Source organism: Macaca nemestrina, chromosome 10 (genome assembly GCF_043159975.1).
Source record: "Macaca nemestrina isolate mMacNem1 chromosome 10, mMacNem.hap1, whole genome shotgun sequence".
Lineage (NCBI taxonomy): Eukaryota > Metazoa > Chordata > Mammalia > Primates > Cercopithecidae > Macaca > Macaca nemestrina.
This window is the reverse complement of record NC_092134.1, coordinates 115,937,138-115,964,110: the sequence shown is the minus strand read 5'-3', so window position 1 is coordinate 115,964,110 and position 26,973 is coordinate 115,937,138. Positions and strand designations below refer to the sequence as shown.

General features: G+C 36.9%; 1 protein-coding gene across 11 annotated transcripts in view; it reads left to right on the top strand.

Moving 5' to 3' along the window:
• Positions 1–26,973, top strand: part of LOC105492144 (Ras association domain family member 8) — a 62,950-nt gene that overhangs the window by 21,046 nt on the left and 14,931 nt on the right. For 2 of the 11 annotated variants that reach the window (XM_011759123.3, XM_071072010.1), the window contains exon 2: positions 25,389–25,599. In XM_011759123.3, the coding sequence (XP_011757425.1) occupies positions 25,497–25,599 (103 nt within the window). In that variant the 5' untranslated portion in view covers positions 25,389–25,496. Of the gene's footprint in view, positions 1–7,294; positions 7,433–20,715; positions 20,778–21,029; positions 21,045–23,212; positions 23,232–25,388; positions 25,600–26,973 lie in introns of those variants that run through there. The other 9 variants (XM_071072014.1, XM_071072013.1, XM_071072011.1 and 6 more) reach the window with 8 other exon arrangements.

Sequence of the window (26,973 nt, the reverse complement as noted above, 5' to 3'; positions counted from 1 at the left end):
TCCATTGAGCTTGCTCTTTTGAACAAGTCCTTCAGTTTGTAGCAGTTTGTTAGCCCAGTTTATCCTTTCTTGTGATGAGCTACTCATTTTGCATTTTCACATATAAAACTTTGAAATGTCTTTTAGAAAGTTTGTGGGAATATTGTATATGTTACTGCTTCATTTACCCCGAAAGGAAGTGGGAGAAATTTGAGTCATTAATATACATCAAAATTCTGTGTATGTTTTTCATACTCATAGCAGGTTGTTCAGAATCATCTAGGTAAGGAACTTTGGAATGTTGATACAAAACTAACTTCTAGCACTGTTTGTATAGAGAAGTATATCCCAAAGTCAAATTCTAGGACTCTTGGGACTGTTTCATGGTGGAGTCAAAGGTTCCCTTGTGATGTGAGAAGTTTTAGGAAGGAGAACAATGACAAAAAAATTTTTTTTGAAACTGCCACATTAGCATGCAGCAAAAAATTCTGAGGCAAATGTTTCCTGGCAGTTTTTATATTATATTTACCTGCTATTTATAGCCTAAGAGAGTTTTAACCCATGAAACCTCCAAATCTATTAAAAGTAAAAAGAGCTAGATAGATTTCATTAGCATGTGTAATGCCCAGTTTCCATACCCCTCTATAATCATTTAAATCAGGAATCGTAATGGGAATATGAGCCGAGAAATTCTGTTGATGTTTGAAATGCCTGGAGTGTCGACATAATTAAACAGCATATGTACACAATTGGCCCTGCTCCAAAACCAGTGATTATGTGTCTAACATCAATCCCCGTGTGTCTACAGAGCTGTTAGAGTAAACATCTGGAATCTTTTACTACCAAAACTAAAATATTACATAATCAGTTAAAAAAAGAGCTTCCTACCCACAGAGGTCCTACAGAGAGCAATGTATGCTGTGATCTTGTTTTCAAGCAGGCCTGTCTACTTTAGAGTAGCAACTAAATAGATACTTCAGCTGTCCTTGAAATGTGACTTTTCCCCTGAGGTAAATACTAAGAATGGTTTAAATGTTGCTAAATGGTTCAGCTGAACCATGAATACTCTGTAATGAGACCAAAGGGGGGATCAAGTTGATCAGCAGGAGACCACATTCTTACCAAAACTGAGGCTCCTCTCTCAGGCCATTACAAGGTATGGTGGAGCTCCTTTGAGCAAAAGAATTTGGTATTTTCTCATGTACGTATTGAAGCACTAAGTAAAAATTGTGATGTTTCAGGTCATAACAGAAAACCAACACATTGTTTTATAGCATATTCTTGTTTTCACAATATAAAATGACAAGAATAGTGAGATCTTCCACATCTTTTTATATTTTTCCACTATATTTGTGTTAAAGCTTAGGTATTCATTCTTTCATGCTAAAAGCACATTACCATTTTCTAGAATGTAAGTGGTTTCACTAGAAAAATGATATTAATATGATTATCCAGATTGTTATTTTGGAGGGAAAAAGGAAATAAGTTCTGCAAACACTGTTGGGTTCCCTTTCTTTAATGATAGAGGCATAATATGAACATGAATAGTATCCATCTTCATAGAAAGAAATGTACAGCGTGAAGTACTGAAATTTTTTAATGGCATATTTCTTTGTGGAGGTGAAAACTGTTTATTTGCATTTAATATGCAAATCTGCCTTGTCCCCATCCAGTTTGCCACCTTCCAGGTAAAGGTTGAGTGCCAGGACTCTCGAATCAGCCTCCATTCATATCTCAGTTACCACTTCGTACCAGCTGTATTGTCTCCAGCTAGCTAGTTCACCTTTCAGAGCCTCCAGGGCCTCATTTGTAAAATGGGCATGGGGATAATAACATAACTTCAGTGGATTATTTTGAGTCATTGTATGTGCCTAGCAAAGAGGAAGCACTTGGATCTGCTGGTGCTTTCTCCCCACCACCATCACGTCGACCAGACCCTGGCAAGCTAGCAGGGAGGTGGTAGTGGAGTGGGGAGAAAGATGTTCCAAGCAGAGGAAGCAGTACATGGCAGGGCAGGGAGATGTGGCTGCCTCACAAAGGTGGGGAGTAGTTGAGGAACGGGCTGGAGTGAGGTGGGCAAATGGTAGGCACATCGCAAACTGATCAACTAAGATAATCACAGCATTAGCTGGGATTTAGGGGTGAAGGAGTAGGAGTTAAGGGACATGTGTCAATGTCCCTAAGTCCACAGGGGCAGGACAAAATAGCCCCATGGTCTGTCTAGGACAGAGGTGTTTCCTGGACTTCCCTGGGCCACATTGGAAGAAGAAGAATTGACTTGGGCCACCCATAAAATACACTAACAATAGCAGATGAACTTTAAAAAAACAAACAAACAAACTCATCAATGTTTTAAGAAAGATCATGCATTTGTGTTGGGCCGCATGTGGCCTGAAGGCCATGGGTTGGACAAGCTTGATCTAGGATTTCTATCATTCCCACCACTTCCAAAATTAAACTCGTTCTCTTCAGTGGGAATGACTAAGCAAATAATCTTAGTGGAAAAAATAAATCATTATTCTTTCTGACAGGCTAAGTAACTCCTATTTCTTTTCCTCCAGCGTTTATTTCCCATATTTCGAAATTAAGGAACCTCCTACTTTTTACATCTTAGCTAAAATGCATAGGGGAAATCAAACAAGAGTGGGATAAGATGCAAAGACAGCAGAATTATTTATTACATCTTTTCCATGTAACATGCCTATTAAAATTCATGATATTTAAACTACATTTTAAAAAAACAGTCTAATTAAAAAACACCATACAGCAGATTCATCAAGTGTAGATGCATTCTAATTGGTTTGTTGTAAACTGCTTTTGCCTTTCTAGGTACTTTCTATTTGTCATAGCATTTGGTTTTTAATTTCTATGTGCATTAGTCACTATGAACTATCCTATTTTTGGTATTTATGATGATTACTCTGGTGTTGCCCTGTAAACTTTAATAGACATTTTTCCAGTTGCCCAATACTACTGGTTAACATTATTAATCTCTCGAGGTAAGGTTAGTTAATGAACTTCTCTTCTAGGCTGTACTAAGGCACTGACACCTACTCTGTGGAAATGGCTTTCCAACCAGTTTTACTCTTGTATGATAATTTGTAGGGTCTAGTGATAGCTAGTCCATGTCTTCACAGTTAGTGAGAAGAATGCTACCTAGGCTAGAAAGGGAAGAACTTCTTCACACAGTTAACATTTCTTTTAAAAAAAGGAAACGAAAGGGTTTATTGTAAGAGAAAAAATTTTAAGCCCAGAAAATACTGAAAAAATGAAGTTATATATATTATTATATAATATAATATGAAATTATACATAAAAATTATATATAGTATATGTTTTGTATTATATATTGTATATGTAATTTTATATAATTATATATATAATTTCACCTTTTCAGTATTTCCTGGGTTTAAAATTTTTTCTCTTACAATAAACACCTTTGTTTTCTTTAAATAAATGTTAACTGTTCTTGAAGAAGTTCTTCGGTTTCTAGCCCAAGTAGCATTCTTCTCAGCCAACTGTGAAGACGGAGACTAGCTATCATTAGATATATAATATATGAAATATATATATCTAGTGATGTATATCACTATATATCTGATATATATCACTAGATATATAACATGAAATTACATATAATATATAATTATTTCATTTATAATTACATATGAAATATACAATCATATAATTATAATATATAATTATTTCATATACTATATAATTATATATGATATATAATTATAACATATATTTCACAGTTATATATTATATGATAATATAATTTCATATAATTATGTTTATATATATTTTTTGTATATTTCATAATATGTGAAATTATATATAATTTTATATATGATATCTATAATTTCATACATTATATATTATATAATTTCATATATTTGATTCTTTTATATATTTATAATTTATGTGTGTGTGTGTATAGCCATCCATGATTTCACTCCTCTGAGCACAAGGGCCCAAACTCAGTCTAAAGGGCAGATACCATGACAGCTTCTTCATTTTAGCTTTTTACTTCAGCCCAAATCCATCCAAGAACAGCCTAGTTTACTCCCAATGATCATTCATTAATCTCTTTAATATTATATACATCGGGGCCTCTCTTGCTTAAATCCATGTTTGTCACTAACTTCAGGATAAGCTCAGCAATGGCAGAGATGCCCTGAATATTTTTTGTGAATCATATCTTTATAAATGGAGGGCATGTCGGGGGAAACCAATGGCTTCTGTTTGTTTTGTTTTGTTTCATCCATCCCTTCAAGAAAAAGAGAAGGTTTCTGTTTGCTTGAACTGAAAAATTCTTACTGAGGAATAAATAGAAAAGCATTTAACAAAATTTTAAGCTATTCTTAAAAATTTGATACTTATTTCAGTATTTATTATTTTTTAGAAAATTATTTTTATATATGGGTGATTTGGAACAGTTTCATTTTTAAAATTTTAATGTGAGGTGTCCTAATTTTTATTTTAAAAGAGCCAAGATGACTTTGAGACTAATATTTAAGCTAATATTTAATATAGCCCAGAAGACTGGTAACTTGAATTTTTTAAAGAGTGTATGTCTGGTTGAGCGTGGTGGCTCACGCCCATAATCCCAATACTTTGGAGGCTAAGGCGAGTGGATGAACTGAGGTCAGGAGTTCGAGACTAGCCTGGCCAACGTGGTGAAACCCTGCCTCTACTAAAAAAAATGAAAAGTTAGCCAGGCTTAGTGACACACGCCTGTAATCCCAACTATTGGGAAGGCTGAGGCCTTCCCTCCTCTGAGGGAGAGATTGCAGTGAGCCAAGATAACACCACTGCACTCCAATCTGGGCGACAGAGCAAGACTCCATCACAAAAAAAAAAAGTGTATGTCTATTACACTATGATAAAGTAGTATCTAAGTGATAGGAAGTTGGTGTTTTCCTTTTATATCTCAGAGTTTATCTAATTTTACTATTAACAGTATTGCTTGTTGCCTAATAATTTGTTTAAAATCCCCTTCTTTTACTGTGTGAAAAAGTCTACCCAGGGACTATAAAAGCTGTAAAGATTAAATTCGGATAACCCCTTGACACTGCTGTACCCAGGGCGGTTAGTAGGAAGAGGCAAGGTGGGAAACAGTGTCTGTAGAGAATTTGAAAACAATAAAATTAAGACTCCTAAAAGCTGACCTTCCTTATCACCATGGTCCAGAAATTATAAGCAATATCAGTGATGGATGCTCTTTTGTCACCTCTGTGGATCTTTGCCACTGCCGAACACCACCCTCACTCCCTTTGGTATACTCTTTTAAAAGTAAATGCTATACAAATAAGTTTAAATTTTCATACAAGTTATTTTGTGTAGTTTTTGTATTTTGTATACTTCTTAGGGCATATTTAGAAAGGGAGTAGAGGCCGGGCGCGGTGGCTCAAGCCTGTAATCCCAGCACTTTGGGAGGCCGAGACGGGCGGATCACGAGGTCAGGAGTTCGAGACCATCCTGGCTAACACGGTGAAACCCCGTCTCTACTAAAAAATACAAAAAACTAGCCGGGCGAGGTGGTGGGCGCCTGTAGTCCCGGCTACTCGGGAGGCTGAGGCAGGAGAATGGCGTAAAAACCCGGGAGGCGGAGCTTGCAGTGAGCTGAGATCCGGCCACTGCACTCCACCCTGGGCGACATAGCGAGACTCCGTCTCAAAAAAAAAAAAAAAAAAAAAAAAAAAGAAAGAGAGTAGAGTTTATAATTATTTTACTACCAAGTTCCCATTTTATTATACTGTTCCCAAAACCTTCATTCCATTTTTAAACATTTTTATTACCAAATTGTGTTTAGTTAATAATATTTTTGTTTTTATTATGAGATGTTTATAACTAGCAATCAGATTGGCATAGAAACAACAAGCTTAGCACAGTGAATTCAGGTAGTTATTTATTTTCACAAGCAAATATATTTCATTGCATGGATAGCCTTTATGTGGCTGGTGGGCCTTCATGACATGGGCCCCTCTAGTTTTTGTTTGGAGGTGGGTGCTAAAGAGATACTTGTATGGGATGCAGGGGGAAGCTTCAGAGGAGTGGCTGTGTCCTGAAACCAAGAGCTTCCCCTAAAGGGTCACCACAGCAAGCTTGTTTTCTTAGTCAGAGACTAAAGGAAAATTGTGCCCTAGCCAGCTAGCTTAAGGGTAAAACAATTTTAAGGTGGAGAGAGGGAGGAAAGCAGCTATGTATTAACCAAGGCCAGCTCAATTCTAGGACTGGGCTGAGTGCCTGTGCTGTGTGTATTTGCACGGCATCCCCTCCTCTTCGGTGTGTTGTCTTTCTACCTTGTACACACCCCCATCACAGTCATATCGAGTTGGGCTTGTAAACTTCTGGAGTCATGTTGCACGTGATGTATATGCTTTGGATGAACTAATGGCACCGTGATCAAATAGTTTGCTCTCAGAATAGGGTCTTCCCTACTGTTTTGTACCTTTATTCTTAGAGTGAAGCTTTGTTTCATGATCAAGGTCTCAAAGAACCTCAGTCCCTTTGGAAGTAGAACTGACTAGATGAAATACAATGAAGATCACAAAAATAAATAAGCTAAAAACTGCGGTTTTGACTGTTTCCTTGAAAGTATTTTGCATTTTCATTTATGAGCACCGTAGATCCTGCAAATGTCCTTACATGTTTTTATACTTTGTGTTTAGAACCTCAGCTTTGAGGCATACTGGAAAGGCCAAAACTACAAAACATTTGGCTTTTAAATGTATCTTCAGCATACATATTCATCACTGTTACCCAGGGCACGTTTGAAAAAATCCAAAAACCTTGTATAACCTGCTCTTTAATTCCCAAGATTAATTTGGGAAAATAACTCAAATGCTTTGTTTTTTGAAATGTTCTTGTTAAAACACGCGCACGCACACACACACACACACACACACACACACACACACGTTTAAAAGGGGACATATTTAATTTGCTTGGTTTCCAACAGATGTAATTGGTGCTCAGTGAAGCCTTAGCTCCCAGTGCACAAAACTAGGACATTGTTTTGTCTCTTGTTGGTTTTATTTAATTTGACTTTAGCGTCCTCACAATGAATTTTATTGCCCTGATAAATTACTCCTTTGTTTTCAAAGACAAATCCTTCCTATCATTCAGGTCTGTGTCAGTTTTTTTCTACTTAGAGCTTTGTGGTACATTACAGATATTTATTCTTTCTACGTAAGTGTAAGACTTTTTCCCTTATTTTTCTAGAAAATGTTTATGTTTTTAAAGTTTGCTTTTGAATTCTCTTTTTAAAAAGCTATTTTAATTGTTTCACAGTGTGAAGCATTAGAATCACAGAACTGGAAGGGACATCATGGATGTTCCTTGTGATTGGGAAAGGAAGGTCCACAGCAGTGATTTTCATTGGGGATCCTCCTCCTGTGAAATTTGACATACTGCTCAGGTCAGACTCAGAAGGTGCATTCTTAAGGTAACTTTCACAGCATTGCCAGAAGAATTAGCTTTTGTTAAGTAGATAGGACAGTCTTCATCCCGTTTTTTCCTTAGGCAGGTGGAACGTGATCTCTCTGTCTGCTGCTCATAGTTCCCTTGGAGTCAGTGGGGGAGAATAGCAGGTCCAGGGGGGGCAGAGTTCTGATTTCAGTGGTAGACTCCTGTTGAGGCTGGGTGTTAGAGGATGGAGGGCTTGGGACTTGAGTTCTGTATTCAGTTCTTGTAACTTAACTCTTGAGTAGATCAGTGAATCTCAGCTGTTTGCTGTTTTGGAAGGAGAGGGGTGGGGGGATCCCTGTTACAAAATGATAGTGTTAAATGCCTTTGTAAATTATCTAAGACTTGTCAACACTATTTTGAATTTTTCAGAGAAAAAAACGCAGAAGGCGTTATCTCAGAGTTGCAGTTAACCTATTGCCTATTGCATAAACTTCGTGATACATTAACAATACCGGTAGTTGGTGATTCCCATGTCATCTTCCATTGATTTTTCTAATAGTATGAATTTGCATTCAGTGTTTCTGCCATGTTACTTTTGAAAGAATCACCCTGTGACCTGGAAGTTGAGGCGAAAACTTTTGCTTTTACTTGTTATTTACTTCTTGAGTAGATCTGTTTAAATAAAAGGTATAACTAATGGCTTAATGTAAATAAATTAATTTATTTGCCTGGATTTAATGAATAAATAACTTTAGACAGAGAAATAATGTTTGTCATTTGTGTCTTTTCTACATAATCATGTATGTTACTGAATGTCTGACCCGGGTAATACTGCAATTAACATAGAGCTTATGAATCACATCAGGTGTTTAAATTATGACTTCATTTTCTTGACTTTGATTATTCTCTCAACACCATTTGAGCATTGAGATTCACTTAAACTGTGGCTCTTTTGTTTTATTTTTTGTAACATTTTTGCCTTTTTAATGGTTGAATCATAACTTTAAATATATTAGTATTCTTGACTTTTAAAAAAGAAATTAGGAAATTGTTTATCTCCTTGACATAAGATTTTTAGTTTAATAGCTAAACACAAATAATTGGCTCCTTGGATTGGAACCAGAAAATTTCCCAACTTCATTCCCTTATCATTCTGCCACTAGTAAGTAAACTTTGAGCAGTGGAAAGACTTCTAAAATGGGCTAGTGTCAGTGAGGTGGGACATGCGGTGAAGGTTATTGGGGGCTAATAGTGGCTGAGGGGAGTGGTGAAGTGGCATCTTACCTGGAGGAGGAAAAATATTTTGGTCTAAAGTTTGGAAGAGGCAGAAAAGGGTAGGAAATGTTTTTTTCTGATGGGCTTGTGCCACAAAGTTTGAGAACCAGGTCAGTAGAAGCTGCAGCTCCTACTAGTGCTTCAGTTGAATAGTTATAGATAGATACCTCTTGACTGTGAAAACATCTGTCCCGTGCCACACTGCTGACATCTTGCCTAACACCGCTCTTCACCTGGCCTCCTCCGGAGTGACTTACTTAGTCCTTGAATCCCTGCTTCCCATTTTAATAGCAAGGTGACTGCTGACCCTTTCTTAGACTGTGGCTTTTTCCTCCTTTCTGGGCATTCAATATATTCATATAGGACTAACATGAATATTTGAGTTCAGTTGGTTAGACCATGATTTTTGCATAGTTTATTCTTATTTTTTATTAGTATTGTTATACTAACAATTATACGTAGTATTCTTAATAGTTTATTTAATCTGTCCTTTCTGCTGAATATGTTGTTGTCTATCATGTTGAAACACAAGCTGAGGTTTTGAGGATTTCTTATGTTTTCATATATACAGCTTTTAGAGTTTTCATTCTTTCTTAGAGGTCTATACTATTTTGCTTCTTCAGGAGCTCAGTTGGATTAATGTTATTTCGAATTTGCAGAATTTTAGGTAATCAGAAATGCATGAATCTCCTTGGCTTTGACACTGGGTAATTGTGTAACTTGAACAGTTTATCAACTGGATAATGCAGTTAATTTAATGAGTATGCACTATGTTCACAAGACTAGGAATTGTAAAGAAGTGGGGAAAACTCTGATTTCTAGCTTAAATGATAGCTGAAGAAGCAGAGTGGGGGGGGTGTGTGTACACACACCCATATATATCTACATACATAAATATATGTATACACACACATATATCTACATACATAAATATATATATATACACACACACAGTAAAATACTAAATTCCAAGCCTAGATCAGTCTTAAAATGGAAACATAGGACAATATGATGCGAATTTGTATAATAATGCTAAGGAGATGCTATTTAAAGTATAGAGTATACTTAAATGAGTTTTATAATGTCACATCTCTGATAATTTGATATATTGTGCCTGTCTTAGTTCTAGATGCAAATTTCAAATTTTGGTGGATAGCTCTACAGAAATATGTATTGTCCTTACAAATTCAAAATACCCAAAACCTAACAACTGTTTTATTTATGACAGAATCATACTGAGAGAATGAATTGCTGGTGATTGTAAATGTTTTGGAATTTTCAGTCTGATTTTAAAAATGAAACAAGGTGTATATTTGTTTAATATAGTTCTTTTCTGAAATATAGTTCTAAATCAGAAAGGTTGGTTTATTATTTCTCCAGTTAAAGGGGAGAGCATGGCAATCTGAGAAAACAACACATTTGAAGGAAGGGTTAGAGAAAGAGCATCTGCTGTGCTATGTTCACTATACATTCCCAAGCCTAGGAGTGGGTGACAATGTTCATCACAGCCAATCCAGGCCTATCTGTGGGTCTGGATTTTTTTTTCCATAATCTAAGGCAAGTTATTCAGATAGATAATTTATAAACCAGAATCTGAAAATGGCTTGAAAAGTCTGCATAGTTTACTTTATGAATTCCTTTGTTTTGATTTCATTAGATTCCTTACATTCTTTTTATTAAAACCTTCTGAGTTTGTAGGGTGGAGCATGTCTTCTTTCCTGGTGAGATTCAGTCTATTTTGATTAATTTGTTTTTAGGGAGTAAAAGCCTTTGCTTAAGTGGTAAGGTGTTAAGAAATGTATCAGGATAATTTTATACTGTACTGATTTTTTTTTTTCATTTCTAAGCTATAGTAGATGTTATCTTTGTAATTTTCTGCCTCTTTTATAAGTGTGATTTACTTGAGCATTTCCTGTCACTGAACTTTTTTAAAATATTTACAAATTATTTCAATTAACTGTTTTATTTAAGATCATATGGAAACCACAAATTGTAGGTTAGAACAATAGCATTTTTTCTTGAGATAATGCATTGGGATATATTTAAGGGTTTTATAGTGTGATATAATATTCACAGTAGCATCAATTAGTGGTAAGATTTATTTCAGGAGTTTAAATCAATACTGCAGGGCTTTTCCGCAGTATTGCTTAAAATACTTGAATGCCAATTTTATTCCCTCTGGGATCACACTGACATGTTCTCATTAGTATTGTGCCCATTCCCCTCCTAGTTAAGCATAAACTGTTTCTGTCCTGTACGATTAGTGCCTATATTATTCGACAAACACACATGGTTCACCCATTCTGTGCCAGCCGCTATACTGAGGGGTTCCAGAGGTAATAGAACAATGAGAGGAGTAGCCAGATAAACACTTTGATATGAAACAAAACCACCTAATGCTTTGAAAGCACAGGGAGAGTGCCCGCCTCCATACCAAAAAACTGGTATGCTGCCTGTTGAAGGATGTGCAAGAATTAGCAGAGAAGAATGCAAAGCATTTACCAAGGAAAAAGAGCAGCATATGCAGCTCAGAGATGCTTGGGAGAGTGATAGATTTAGAGAACAGAAGTGTTTTGGCATAAGGGTAGAGGGGAATTGGGAGAGTTGCAAGATGATGAAAGGGTAGCACATCAGTAACCTATGCAGAGTTTGGATTTTATCCTGAAGACAGTGGAGAGCCATTGGAGGATTCTGACCAGGAGAATGGAATCCGATTTGTATTTGAAAACCATTTACCTCCAGCAGTAATCTGCAAAGTGGATGTGGAAGGAGGGAGACAGGATGAGAAGGCAGGGAGATCAGTTAGCAGGCAATTGCAGAATGCAGCAGTTTCATTCCTAGGTACAAGTGCTCAAAGCAGCATTATTTGTAATAGCCAAAAAACTGGAAACCCAATTGCCTGTCAGCAGTAGAATAGATGAATAAATTGTGGTTTGTTTTACAATGGATATCTCTACTGCAGAGAGAAAGAATGAACGATTGCTATGCACAGCAACGCAGATGAAGCTCAGCAAACATAATGTAACGCCAAAGAAACCAGGCACCATTACATATGATGCAGTCCATTTACAGAGTCCAAAAACAGGCAAAACTAGTCTGTGATGATAAAGATCATAATAGTTGCCTTTGAGGAAGGGCGTTGGGCCTAGGAGAGGGGCTTTTCTTGATCTTCGAGATGATTAGACGAGTGTGTTCACTTTGTGAAAATTCATAATTCAGGGTTTCTGAATTTTTCTGTATGTTATACTGCAATTAAAATGTTTCTTTAAAAATCTAGTTTCCTCAACTGCTAGGCATGAACACTCTCTCAATACTATTCCCAGCCCTCTTCTATCCAAATAGTCACTATTGCCATGCTGCTACTTCCTCCCACTTTGCAACTCACTGAGGCAGGCTGGAGACTTTTGTGACTGCTGGAGTGATTTTTGCCAGTTTGCTTAACCCATTGCATTCCATGGGTTTCCTGGCAGAGATTCCGCAAGCTACCTCTGCCAGAATGACTGCTGTCGCAGTGCTTGAGTTTTAGTTTTTACTATGAAAATGTAGGACTTAAATATAAACACATAGTGGAAGTCAGATATATTAATGAAATGCAAATATATTTATGTAAGCATAGCAAAAATTAGGGTTTTCCTCCCCTTAAGCATGCAGTTTATTTTGAAAAGTATGTTAGAATTTTATACAGTTAATTGATTCAGTAGCTGTACCCTATAGTTGGGCTATTTATATTATTCATGTGCTCTAGGTTAGGTTGTATAGCTCATTCATTCTGACTGCTGATGACTGTGTCACATTCATCTACACCTGGTGATGTACTTTCAATAAAGGACAGGGAATAGGCCTAAGCTCAATTCTATTTATAGAATACTGTAAAATAGAGTACCACTTTAATCAGTATCATTGATATTTACAATAAATATCAGGTCTTTTGCCCTGGAATTTCACGATGCACATCTTAAACTTAGTGTCTATCTTCTCCAGTAGTGTGAAATGCTCATTAAACAATACAGTACCTCCTAGATTATTTAAAGCCCAAAACTTTCCCAATTAATTGCATAGCAGCACACAATATCTCTTTAAAGAGAATGGCAGCTATAGAGAGTGTGAAGAATAAAGTATAGCTGTTTGGAACAAAAGCATTATTTGTTTTATTACACTGAATGATGAGCCTCTCTTCAAATTTTGCTACACTGAAAGACACCTGTTACTTTGAAATATCACCAAAGGATGTACCTATTTTTGCATGTCATCTAGGGACTTAATTATTTAATTGGCTTAGATTTTCTTCAGAAAACAAATAGAACAATCGAAATTATTCTTAACCCTTAGAGATTAAGGAAAAACTAACGCCTTTTCAAATTGTTTGAGTGGACACTTTTTTTTGTTCTCTATTAACTGAAATAGCCTTAATTTGACAAAGACTCATAGGGATCATGCATGGTTAGTTTTGCCAAATATGATTTTCGGCTTCCATATTCTTAAAGCATTTAGTACTTTATCAACTGAATAAGTATAGTAAAGAAATTTTAAGAAACATTAAAGTTTTCTGCTTTGTCTACTGTGCTCATTAAATTTTAACATTGAAGTCCAATAGAAGTTTTATAGTCTAGCAGCCACTCTGACTCATGAGTCAGGGGCTCAGATTTTCCTCAATCTTACATATTTTATTACCATTTCCTCACAAAATTATTTTGTTTTGTCTTTGAAGTATTTCCATACCAACTTAGCTTTAAAAATGTGTACCTGCAAAGAAATATGCTTTGATATGTGAGGTTTGACTCTTTGAAGCCACCACTGTAGTCCTAACAATGGACAAGGTTTGTTGAAAAGTTTTCACATTTACTTTATTGTAACTATAGAAATGTTCCTGTTTGTCAGGATTTATGGGCTTAATATTTACAATACCATAAATGAGAAGTCCATAGTCATCTTGGTTTCATGGATAAAAAATAAATGTCTTTTTATCCCCTATTAAAGAAAATGGTGGATTTCATTGCAAAATGTTAAATATTAAATATGTAAATAATTCAAGTAGTTTGATTTTTAAATATTAAATTCAGGAATTAGATTCATTATACCTGAATGGTGACTAAAAGGTAATGAACTTAATTTGCCGTCTCTTTCATGGAAAAAAAGTCCCTAATCAGGTGGCCCATACCTATTCAAGTGGGCAGAAGAAAAGTGATTATATTTTTGGCAGACAGATTTTAATGGAAAGGACATAGATTTGGGCGATCATATAACATCTGGATTCGGACCATAGCTCTATTCCTGCTTTACTGAGATGAGAGAGACTGAAAGGAGCAGCTTTCACCGGGAACCTCAGGGAACATACATTCCTAAGTCTGATTTGGTTATTGAACACCAGCTCTTTCTTCTCCTCATTTCTGTAGCAATAATTGACTAAATTTATATCATTTGGTTTAGTAGTGTTGGAAATTATAACTGACATGATCACATTTACTTGATTACTTTCTCTCCTAAGCTAGAATTAGTGATTACAAATGTCCTTGCAAACTTTGCTAATAACTTTATTTCATGAATAGAAGTAACTGTGTTAGATTTGCATCTGCCACTTACTGGGTGGGTAACCCTGAGTAAGTTACTGATTCTTTATGCCTCCATTTCCTCTTTTGTTTAATAATTCATGTCACAGAGAGCAACAGATAAGTGTTAAAAGGATTAAATATCTGTTCTGCCTTGGTGACAACCTAAAAGATTTTTAAACTTTTTTTAAAGGATTAAATAATAGAGTGGCTGGGCACAGTGGCTCACGGCTATAATCCCAGCACTTTGGGAGGTCGAGTTGGGAGAATCACGTGAGGCCAGAAGTTTAAGACCAGCTAGGCAACTTAAGGAGACCCCATCTCTTAAAAAAAAAATAGTATTTATATAAAGCAATCAACATTGCATCTTTCACATAGTTAAGAATTCTTGTTGCCAAATTCAGTAAAAGCAAGAGGTTACCATTTGGCTAGTTGGTTTTCGATGAAGGTACCAATGTGTACCTACTTAAAGAGAAATATCACAGGTACAGTTATACTTAAATCTACCTTAAAATATCACCAAGTTTTCACTAATTTTGTTTTTCCATAGGAGTGTATTATACTCACTGCCAGTTTTCTCATGATTTGTGAAAGAAAGCCATGAAATAGCACATGTAGTAGAAAGCATAATTTAATTGATGGCAGAGCTCAGGGATTTTCACATGAAGACTTTGAGAGTGTGGTCTCTAATCCCAGTTCTGAGAGCTTTAACAAGAATTAAACCATCATAGAACTTGGCACTACACGCATGCCTCAAACCATCTCTGAAGGGTTGCAAAGTAGTCTGGGATCCTAACAGAAAGTATAATTGCAAAACAGATGGCTTTTTATGTTCCTTTTTTATAATACTGCGGCAAGAAATGGAGCCCAATGGTATATTATTTTTATATTTCTTATTTATGAGATTTTGTGCCGGGAAAGTCAGATTGTAAAGTCCCATGTTGTTCCACCTTTCATAAACATTTAAGAAAATTAGCAAGAACAGACCACACGTAGTTTTTTCTTGCTAATGTTCTTGTATCAATAATAACTCATTTTATGATCTGTTTTAACTAGAATTCTTGAGAGGGGCAACTCCCTCAACATCTGTACTGGGCACTTTATTTATTTAAATATATGTAAGATAATTTAATTTCAGTTTTCTGAATAATCTAAATTAGTTTTGTGCAAAGATTGGCTCTGCTGTCACCTGTGCATGGGACCTTGATCCTGTGTATAACCTGGCCAGGCCTCAGCCTTCTGCATTCAGTGAAATGGCTGTACTAGTTGATGGCCAGTGGGCTGCCAGCTATGAAAGGTGAGACATATTAATGCTTTGAAGGAAACTGTGTTGACTTAGCTGGTAACTACAGTCTCCAGCAGCAGAGAGACCTGGACAAAAGAGCACTAGCAGGGGATCCCCCTGCCTGGGTCCCTTCAGGGCTGCCCTGCCATCGGGTCAGATCGCAGGCATGGCTTCAAAGACAGCCACACTGTGAAAGTTTAAGAGTCTGTAGTACTTACAGACCCTGGGGGGTACACAGCATGCCTGGAGGCCACGTGTAGGTAGGTCAGGTCGCAAGCAGGTAGAGAGAGAAAGGGAGCTGGCAAGTAGCATTCTATTTTTGATAATGAAATGTAAGTCACAGGCAGATGCCTGAAGGATCCATTTAAAGGAAGCAGCTGGAAAGCGGGAAGCCCAGTCCATGAGGCAGGAGAGATACCTCCAAGTTTTTATCCCTGGCTACTGGCTGGAACCATTTGAGTAGGCTGTAGTACTGGAAACTGTGTCAAGGGCAATTGAGCCAGGCTGACTTATATTTAAAAATGGATGCTGAGGCAGCATAAAATTAAAAACACTCACTGTGCACTGTGCTGATCCATTTGGTTTCCGTGAACTCTGAAATGAATAACCTTTCACTTGCCTGGAGAAAGTACCATCATTGACCCATCCCTGACATCTTTAGGTATGAGAAGCTTGACAGCTTCTTTAGAGCCTTCACCAGGTAGAACCAAATGTATTTTTGAGTGTTGTTGGTAGGCTTATGACTTGGCAAGAAAAATATAGCAAAGCTGGAGTGGTAGAGGAGGGGGAAAAAAGAGTAGAAAGATGCATATGCCGAGAATAATGGCATTGGTATGGAATGGTGGCATCCCAGTTAGAATTGGCTCAGAGCTGCTAATACTGGAGAGATTGGGCCCATCAGGAATTGGCTTGTAATAAGGGCTACGGGGCCGTTGGAAGCCTTGACCGAGACTGAATTGTACACTCTGTGTGTTGCTCTCCATTCCTTTCTACTGTTTTCATTTTTCATACCTCCCAAGTGGCCATTTTTTCATGCCACTCATGGCTTTCTGGGGTCTCTGTTCCTTCTTCCTCCCTCACCTTTTTTTTTTTTTTTTTTTTTTTTTTTTTTTTTTGAGACAGTTTCACTCTTGTTGCCCAGGCTGAAGTGCAATGGTGCGTACTCGGCTCACCACAACCTCCACTTCTTGGGTTCAAGCGATTCTCCTGCCTCAGCCTCCCTAGTAGCTGGGATTACAGGTGCCCACCACCACACCAAGCTGATTTTTTGTGTGTTTTCAGTAGAGACAGGGTTTCACCATATTGGCCAGGCTGGTCTCGAACTCCTGACCTCAGGTGATCTGTCTGCCTTGGCCTCCCAAAGTGCTGGGATTACAGGCGTGAACCACTGCGCCCAGCCCTCCCTCACCTTTTTTAAGGTATGATGTTCTGGGCTTAAAATCCCAAGCTAAATACTTGCTTTGTAAGTGTTCTTCTGTCAGATAGACGTCAAAGAAGAAATCAGTCTAATAAGCGTGTTCTTGTGTTTCCTTGGGGTATTAGAATGATTTTACAAAACGTAACTTGGAAGGAATGGGAAGAAATGACTTTTTTAGTGGTGTTGGTTAGTAGATTAGATTAGTTAGAGGAATTATTCTGAAGCTGGGCTAATTTTTGAGACAAGCTTTTGATTATTGAAAACATATCTCTTGGTTTTCTAAAACAGGTAATTTTACATAAAGATTTTGCTTTTTCTTGAATTACAGTTACTACATAAAAATCTTATATTTCCATGGTGAACTTTAATTGACAGGTAAAAACTTACTCAAATTGTTAATTTAGAAATAAGTGTCATCCTTTAGTTATTCTGCAGAATATTGTACTCCCAAAAGATTTTCACTGCTGTTTTATGCACTGTTTATTAACCCTGCTGGGTATGAGAGAAGTCTCTACTTGAAAGTCATAGAGCTCTTAACAAAGTATATGGTTGAAAAAATATAATTGTCAATAAGCTTTCTGGAGATGGGCTTTTAATAAGAAACTCAACTGAGTACCCTTATAGCATTCAGTTTAAAGTTGATGCTAAATGAAAAACTAAAGTTACTAGTTATATTCATTTAAAAAGTTTATCCTAAGGAAAAGACGTAATTCTTAATAGAAGGATCAGTATTCTCATACCAATAATTTTAACTTGATTCATACCATTTTTTTTGTTTTGTTTTGTTTTTTGAGACAGAGTCTTGCCCCAGGCTGGATTGCAGTGGCATGTGATCTTGGCTCACTGCAAGCTCTGCCTCCCAGGTTCACGCCATTCTCCTGCCTCAGCCTCTCAAGTAGCTGGTACTACAAGCGCCCGCCACGACACCCAGCTAATTTTTTGTATTTTTAGTAGAAACGGGGTTTCACCATGTTAGCCGGGATGGTCTCGATCTCTTGACCTCGTGATCCGCCGCCTCGGCCTCCCAAAGTGCTGGGATTACAGGCGTGAGCCACTGCACTTGGCCAATTAATAGCATCTTTTATACTAGATGTGACTGAAATTTTAAAATATGAATTACCATTTCTAATATCTACTTACAATTTTTGAATGTGCTGCTGCTCTTAGGTATGTGGATTAATAACCTAAAACGTCTTTATTTTCAGATGCTCTTATTAGTATAAATGTTTCTGAAAATTTGCATTGCTGTTGATTTGTCCTTCCATAAAAAAGTTTATACTTTTTAAGTTAGAACTTTCACTTCCGTACCCAGACCTAAGTCTTGAATTCAAACTGTGTGCCAAGCCCTGTACTAGATAAGGTACAATTTGAAAAGACATTATTTCATCCCATTTCTTACAACTGCCGCCTGGAAAAATATGCATCTTGACTCAAATCACACAAGAAGTAGTAGACTTGGGATTTGAACCTTGGTGCATCTTGTTTCCACTAATCAATATTGCCTCAAACAAAATGGCTTATTCCAGAACATATATTTTAATAGTGTGAATTTAATGAAAATGCAGGAAATCTCCAAGAAATTTTGCTTTGTGTTTAAGACAGGAGTTAAAATTAATGTGTATGTTCAGACACATTTTATTTAGAATTCTGTAGAAATAAAGCTGGATGTGATTTTCCAAAACTGAAGGAATAATTCATTGATGCTGAAAAAGGAACCTGAGCATCAGATGCTCGTTTTGCTGGCGTGTGTTTTTCATAGATTCTTTGGATTAATTGATTCTTTGACTTAATTCATTCTTTGCAGTTTTTTTTTTTTTTTTTTTTTGAGATGGAGTCTCGCTCTGTCGCCCAGGCTGGAGTGCAGTGGCGCGATCTCGGCTCACTGCAAGCTCCGCCTCCCGGGTTCACGCCATTCTCCTGCCTCAGCCTCCCGAGTAGCTGGGACTACAGGCGCCCACAACCGCGCCCGGCTAATTTTTTGTATTTTTTTAGTAGAGACGGGGTTTCACCGTGGTCTCGATCTCCTGACCTTGTGATCCGCCCGCCTCGGCCTCCCAAAGTGCTGGGATTACAGGCGTGAGCCACCGCGCCCGGCCGCAGTTTTTTTTTTTTTAGCGTGATTTAGCACCTCTTTTCTTTCTTTTGAAATGACAAGTTTGTATATATTGTCTGATTGTTTTTTATTGACAAAAACCAGTTTCCAGGTGATTAAAGATAAGATTTCTTAGGGTGGTTTAGGACATTTCTAAAAAACATTTATTGGGTATAGTGAATCCTTTTGGGGAATCCTAGCCTTATTTATTCTTTAGTTTCTGTGTTCAGCCAAATTTCAAATATGTGTCCCAAATTACTAGATTTTTTTGACACTGGAAAAAGTTATTGAAGCTCTCTGAGACTCACGTTTCTCATGTTGAAATGAGACTAATCCTATCTAACTTGATGAATTATGTGGTGAGGAATAAAGGAAACATGGTGCACAGTGCCTCGCATGTAATAAGCACTTGTGCCATTTATTTCCACAATTGTCGAATACTCAAGTGTGTAATGTTTGAGAGTGTTAAATCACTGGGCATGTGTGAATGCTGGCACCTGAGGGTAATGAATAGTAGAAGAAAGAACATGAGCTTGTTCAATTTAATAATGAATATTCCTGTTAGTTTTCAGGGAGTTTCTGGTCACAACATTTTTGGTAACCCATCAATACATAACTTTGCTTTATGTGTGTTTTTCCGTTTAAAGATAACTTATTTAATAAACATTAAATATAAACATTTATATTTATATTTATTATGCAATAAATATAAATATTGACAGGCCAAAATTTACTCAAATTGTTAATTCAGAAATAAATGCTATTCTTTAGTTATTCTACAAAATATTGTACCTCCAAAAGATTTCCAATACTGTTTTATGCACTGTTGATTAACACCTCTGGGTATGAGAGAAGTCTCTGTTTCAGTCAGAGAGTTTTAACATTGCATATGGTTGAGAAACATATAATTGTCAATAAACTATCTGGAGATGGGCTTTGAATAAGAAACTCAACTGAGTGCTTATTGATTCATTAATGTTGAACCCACACCCAACAGCACTGTAACTCGTGCCTAAACAAAGCTTACATAATACATATTTTTTCCCCATGAGGCACATCGCAGCCTTCTTGCCTGAGAAACCCTGGACACCACTTCAGCACTATGCTTGGGGGCCATTTCAAATGGTGAAATCCCACCAACAAAACTCACAAAAAACATGGCACCAAATAGACTGAGAAAGGACACATGTTGACAGTACGAGAGCTGAAACACAAAGACAACGTCACCTTGTTCAGTCTCAGCTGGGAATGTGTGTGTCAGGCAGCTCAAAACTTTCACACTCTATGCATATCCACAAATAACCCTGAAAGCACCACAGATAGTGATTTTGGGATTGCAAACAAAATTTTAGCAACTGGGCAGATTTCACAAATACGGAATCTGCAAATAATGAAGAATGGCTGTAATTCCTTTAAGAAAGCATTGATCTTGAGATAATATGTTTCCACAGATGCAAATGCTCAGTTCCAGGAGGATATTATGACAATAAATGGTCCTTAGCTAAAGAATACTCCCTGGTAGCATGTTAGTGAATAAGCCTAGTAGTGCTTCATTGTAAAAATTATTAAAATAATAGTGACTTGCATCTAGAAACCTCATAATGAAAACAATAACTGAACTATATTGAAACCTTTGCAGTAGAACCTTCCTTCTACCTGCATCACTGTTTCCATGGAAAAATATATTCCAAATTCCAATTGGAATGTCCTTTTGCTTCCTAGGTCTTTAGTCTGAACGATGACCGATCCACCACATGCACCTACATTGTAGGACTTCCATTTTCCTCTGTAGTCTAGTTCTGGGGCTGGACATAGAACTGTTGGAGTTGATATAAAGGAAAGATCAGGGTTACAGCTCCTAGAGGGGGTTACTGGGGGCTTCTGCTGGGAAGGTGGAGAGATGGGCTCTTCGGATGACTTCATGAATAATGCCATGATTTTTTTCATGGTTTAAACTTGCTTTTCTATTTTTCTTTTTTCTTTTCTTTTTTTTTTCAATTTTTAAGTTCTGGGATATATGAGCAGGATGTACAGGTTTGTTACCTAGGTAAATGTGTGCCATGGTGGTTTACTACCCAGGTCAACCCATCACCTAAGTATTAAGCCCAGCAACCACTAGCGATTCTTTCTGATACTCTCCCTCCCCACCCCACAACAAGCCCCAGTGTATGTTGTCCCCGCTCCATGTATCCATGTGTTCTCATCATTCAGCTCCCACTTATAAGTGAGAACATGCAGTATTTGTTTTTCTGTTCCTGTATTAGTTGGCTCAGGATAATAGGCTTCTAGCTCCATCCATGTCCCTGCAAAGGACATGATCTTATTCCTTTTTATGGCTACATAGTATTCCATGTTGTACATGTGCTACATTTTCTTTATCCAGTCTATCATTGATAGACATTTGGGTTGATTCCATATCTTTGCTATTGTGAATAGTGCTGCAGTGAGCATACATATGCATGTATCTTTATAATAGAGTGATTTATATTCTTTTGGGTATATACCCAGTAATGGGATTGCTGGGTCAAATGGTATTTCCACATCTAGATCTTTGAGGAATTGCCACACTGTCTTCCACAATGGTTGAACTAATTTACACTCTCATCAACAATGTAAAAATGTTCCTTTTTCTCCACAACCTTGCCAGCCTCTGTTATTTCTGGACTTTTAAATATCTCATTGTGGTTTTGATTTGCATTTCTCTAATGATCAGTGATGTTGAGCTTTTTTCATATGTTTGTTGGCTACATCTATGTTTTCTTTTGAGAAGTGTCTGTTCATGTCCTTTGCCCACTTTTTAATGGGGTTATTTTTTGTTCTTGTAAATTTGTTTAAATTCCTTGTAGACTCGGGATATTAGACCTTTGTCAGATGGATAGATTGCAAAATTTTTCTCCCATTCCATAGGTTGTCTTTTGACTCTGATGATAGTTTCTTTTGCTGTGCAAAGGATCTTTAGTTGGATCCCATTTGTCAATTTTTGCTTTTGTTGGAACTGTTTTTGGCATTTTTCATGAAATCTTTGCCCATGTCTGTGTCCTCAGTGATATTGCCTAGATTTTCTTCTAGGGCTTTTATAGTTTTGGGGTTTACATTTAAGTCTTTAATCCATCTTAAGTCAATTTTTGTATAAGGTGTAAGGAAGGGGTCCAGTTTCAATTTTCTGCATATGGCTAGCCAGTTTACCCAGCACCATATATTAAATAGGGAATCCTTTCCCCATTGCTTGTTTTTGTCATGTATGTTGAAGATCAGTTGGTTGTAGGTGTGCAGTCTCATTTCTGAGTTCTGTATTCTGTTCCATTGGTCTGTGGGTCTGTTTTGCTATAAGTACCATGCTGTTTTGGTTACTGTTGCCTTGTAGTATAGTTTGAAGTTGGGTAGCGTGATGACTCCGACTTTGTTCTTTTTGCTGAGGAGTGTCTTGGCTATTTGGGTTCTTTTTTGGTTCCATATGAATTTTTAAATAGTTTATTCTAGTTCTGTGAAGAATGTGGTAGTTTAATGGGAATAGCATTGAATCTATAAATTACTTTGGGCAGAATGGCCATTTTCATGATATTGATTCTTCCTATTCATGAGCATGGAATGTTTTTCCATTTGTTTGTATCATCTTTGATTTCCTTTAACAGTGGCTTGTAGTCCTCCTTGAAGAGGTCCTTCACTTCCCTTGTTAGCTGTATTCCTGGTTATTTTCTTCTCTGTGTAACAATTGTGAATGGGAGCTCATTCATAATTTGGCTCTCTGCTGGCCTGTTATTGGTGTGTAGGAATGCTGTTGATTTTTGCCAATCGATTTTGTATCTTGAGACTTGACTGAAGTTGCTTATCATCTTAAGAAGCTTTTGAGCTGAGACGACGGTATTTTCCAGATGTTGGATCTTGTCATCTGCAAAGAAAGACAATTTGACTTCCTCTCTTCCCATTTGACTACACTTTATTTTTTTCTCTTGCCTGCTTGCCTTGGCCTGCATTTCCAATACTATGTTGAATTAATGATTCAATATATGATTAAAAGTTCAAAGTGAAACAACGATAATTCAGATAGGAAAATATGTGGCAGTATGCTAAAGTCTAAAAAGGAATGTAAAACTTCTGTGAGATACCTAACGTCAGATTTATAGAAACGGAGACTAGAATGGAAGTTGTTGGGGGCTGCGGACAGGGCGAAATGGGCAGTTGCTTGTTGAAGGGGTCTAAAGTTTCAGTTACACAAAATGAGTAAGTTCTAGAGATCTGCTGTCCAATATGGTGCCTGTAGTTAATAATACTGTATCATGTACTTAAAAATGTGTTAAAAGGATAGAGCTTATGTTTTCTTCCACAATTGGGGGGGGGGAAGTCCCATAGGATCATTTTAAATGATGGGTTTCTTGGTGGCGGGGGGACTTTAATGAGATCTGTACCCTTTCTTGCTTGATTTCCCAAGTTTAAGATCTTTTAATGAATAATAAGGCACTTTACATAGACTTTAATCCAGCTTTCACAAAAATTTAATAAAGCAATATATTAATCTTTGGCCATTTTTGATACCTTAATTTTATCCCAAGAAAGAATAAAACATATTCTATTTTTAGTAAATAGAATGCCTTGCAGTAGAGGAAACAAGTCAGAACTTTTCTGTTTTCTTAAACATTCTCTAGGTTGGGCAGCATATAAAACTCTCCTTTGAAATTTAAATTCACACCAGCCTATTAAAGTCTCCAGAGAAGTCTAGCTGTAAAGGAACTTGTTTAACTTTATTTACTGGCTTTCTTACATTTCTTTAACTTTGGAAGCCTTTTATCCCCAGTAACTTTAACATCTCGCAGGCCCTTATAACTGAGGAACACAGTTATGGATTCAGCTTGTCATTGGCAAGGTGGCCCCTTCTTTCTTCATATGGGGGTAATGAAACCTATGCTGTGTTGTATGCCGAGAGCTAAAGCAACTTGCTAAGAGATTAATGTTCAGGCAGGCCTTCCTTGTTTTTAGGATGACAAAAAGGATTTGTGTACCTTCTCTGGAGAAAGTAATTAGGTTTATTCTCCTTCCCCTTGCATGTGTTCTGACTCATCTATCCAGGTGACCAGATGGCCTAGAACTGTCTTAGGTCTTTTAAAAGAATGTGCAAAGGACTAAGCCACTGTTTGTAGTAACTACTGTTTTACAAGAAAAATTTTTAGTGTTTTTAAAATAAGCTTTTAAATAAGCCATTAATTCTGTAATACCAGTGCCACTGTAAACCTATAAACAAATCCAAATATTCTCTTAATTAAATCAATGTTTATTACATCTCCTGAATTTTAACTTTTGTAAAAACAACAAAGATGTGGGAAGACCACAAAACAATGGACAAACAAAAAATTGTAGATTGATTAGAGAATTTACATAGGAAGAGTTGAGATTTTTTTAAACCCACAGGAAAAAGAATTGTGATCATTTTTAGCAGGCGAGTAACATTCTTATCAATGTAGGAAATAAAGAATATTTGCTTTGACTATATGACAAAGTAAAAATTTCTGCTTGGCATATAACGCAGCCAAATGCAAAATCAAATACTGGGTAAACAACAGCAAGTAGAACAAAGGGTTAGTGTTTATAATTTTTGAATAACTCTTGTAATTTAAGAAAACTGTCAAACCCAGTTAAGTGAGAAAATGATAAACAGTTCATACATGAGGATATATTGTTGGTCGTCAAAGGAATTCGTTTCCTTCAACTAAGATTTTTTACCCGCCTGTCCTTATGCTGTGCCTGGTGTTGGCATTTCAGCGGGGAAGACACTCTCTGTCCTGTGAGGAGAGGGAGGCAAGGGACACATTAAAAACAGTTGTCAAGACATCATACATGAGAAGAGAGAGTGACATAATAAGGGAAAAAAATATTAGGAAGGCAGGCAGGTAGCAGTTTCTTTCTTTTTTTTTTTTAATCACGAATGTGAACTGAGTAAGATACCTTGACAACTGTTCTTAAATTTATTAATACTCAGTATTGGCAAAGCACTGCAAATTGGTTCAATTTTATTGATAATTCCTAAAATGACAAACTTTTTTTCTTTATTTTTGCCTCAGAAATTACCCTAATGAAATAATCCAGAAAGAAAAAACAGGACAGAAAAACAACGCGAATAGGGCTTGGCAACTAAATAGGAATTTTTAACCTAATGGAGCAAGAGTTCATGATTAAAATTATTATAAAAAATAGTTGTAACATGAAACAGTGTCATGATAGGTGACTGTAGTTACATTTGTGTTGCTTAATTCATTTCTGTAAAATAAGCCTGTGTACTTCAGTAAGATTATGATATGTTAAAATTGGTTTTGTGTAATACTTACATGCTTACTAGAAGAAATGTTGATTCATTTTATTACAAGTGATTTTTTGCCCTTTTTTTAGCTGACTCCACAGACTCAACCTTCTTCACTCCGTGTTCCTGCAGCTAGAGACATGACCTAACACCCTGATGACCACTCTCAGGGCCCTTGAGTGACTGGCTGCTGCACCATGGAACTTAAAGTATGGGTGGATGGAGTTCAGAGGATTGTTTGTGGAGTCACTGAAGTCACAACTTGCCAAGAGGTTGTCATAGCCTTAGCTCAAGCAATAGGTAAGTGAACTCTGTGAGTATCTGAGAAAAGTACATTATGCTTCCTTTCGTTGTATGTGTTTGTTTTAAATATAGATTTCTAATGGATTTTGTTCATTTGGTTCCATAATAAGTCTCACAGGCACACTTGTACTTATTACAGTTTGCCAGTGTTTAGGTAAATCTGTGATAATGATGCTTCTCTGACACCCCTAGATTTTACTAACCCTGAGTTAGCACGTACACCGCCTTCTCCTCTCCTGTTGTTCAGCCCAAACAATGACTTCTGAAACTACAGATGTTTCCTTGAGCCAAAATTTAGACCCAGATTAAGAATTTAGATTCTTGGTTCCCAGAATCCGTCATTAGGAAAAATCCCACTTACTGTTTATTTCTCCATACTTTTAGAAAACACAACAAATGAAATAACATCGTTCTTCACTGGAAAGATAATATATACTTTTAAAATCTTATGATTGGCCAGGCACGGTGGCTCATGCCTGTGATCCTAGCACTTTGGGAGACTGAGGCGGGCAGATCACTTGAGGTCAGGAGTTCAAGACCAGCCTGGCAAACGTGGTCAAACCCATCTTTAATAAAACTACAAAAATTAGCCAGGCGTGGTGGCACACACCTGTAATCCTAGTTATAGACTGAGAAAGGAGAATTTCTTGAACCCAGGAGACGGAGGTTGCAGTGAGCCGGGATCATGCCACTGCACTACAGCTTGAGTGACAGAGCGAAACTCGGTCTCAATCAATCAATAAAATTAAATTAAAAATAAAATAAAATCCTATTATATAGTGAAGATGAAGCATAGCTCTTGGCTTCGTGTTATTCTCCTACCATGTTTTACCCTTTCTTCTTGTTTATTTTAAGCTTATCTTCATCATAGTTTATGTATGTTTAGTTGCCTTAAATGACGAGGGCGTGAACACCTGCATCAGTAAAACCAGCAATATGGGTCCAAGTTTATATTTGCATCTTAAATCCTTCATTTAACAAACATGTATTAAGAGGAAGCTGTGTGACCAGCACTATGCTAAGTGCTCGGGGCCTCTTTGTCTTTGAGCTCCTTATCAAAAGTTGATTTTATGTCTTGCCAGTTTATGTTGGAAGCATGTCAGTTAGCTCAGCATTGAAATGAGTCATACCGTTGCCAAGGCACTTTAGCATTTGGTGGAGAAGATTGTGCCACCTGTGATGTGGCAGATGCACTGTCAGAGGGTTACAGTGCCCTATACAAGACAGACACTTTCTTCTAATAGTGACGTCTTTTGATTTTTCCTTAAACACTATCACACACGAATATATTGCGGCAATGCTGAAAATTCTGGGCTTTCACATCCAGTGAAACTCTTTTTGCATTTGGGAATCATATATATGTAGACTTAA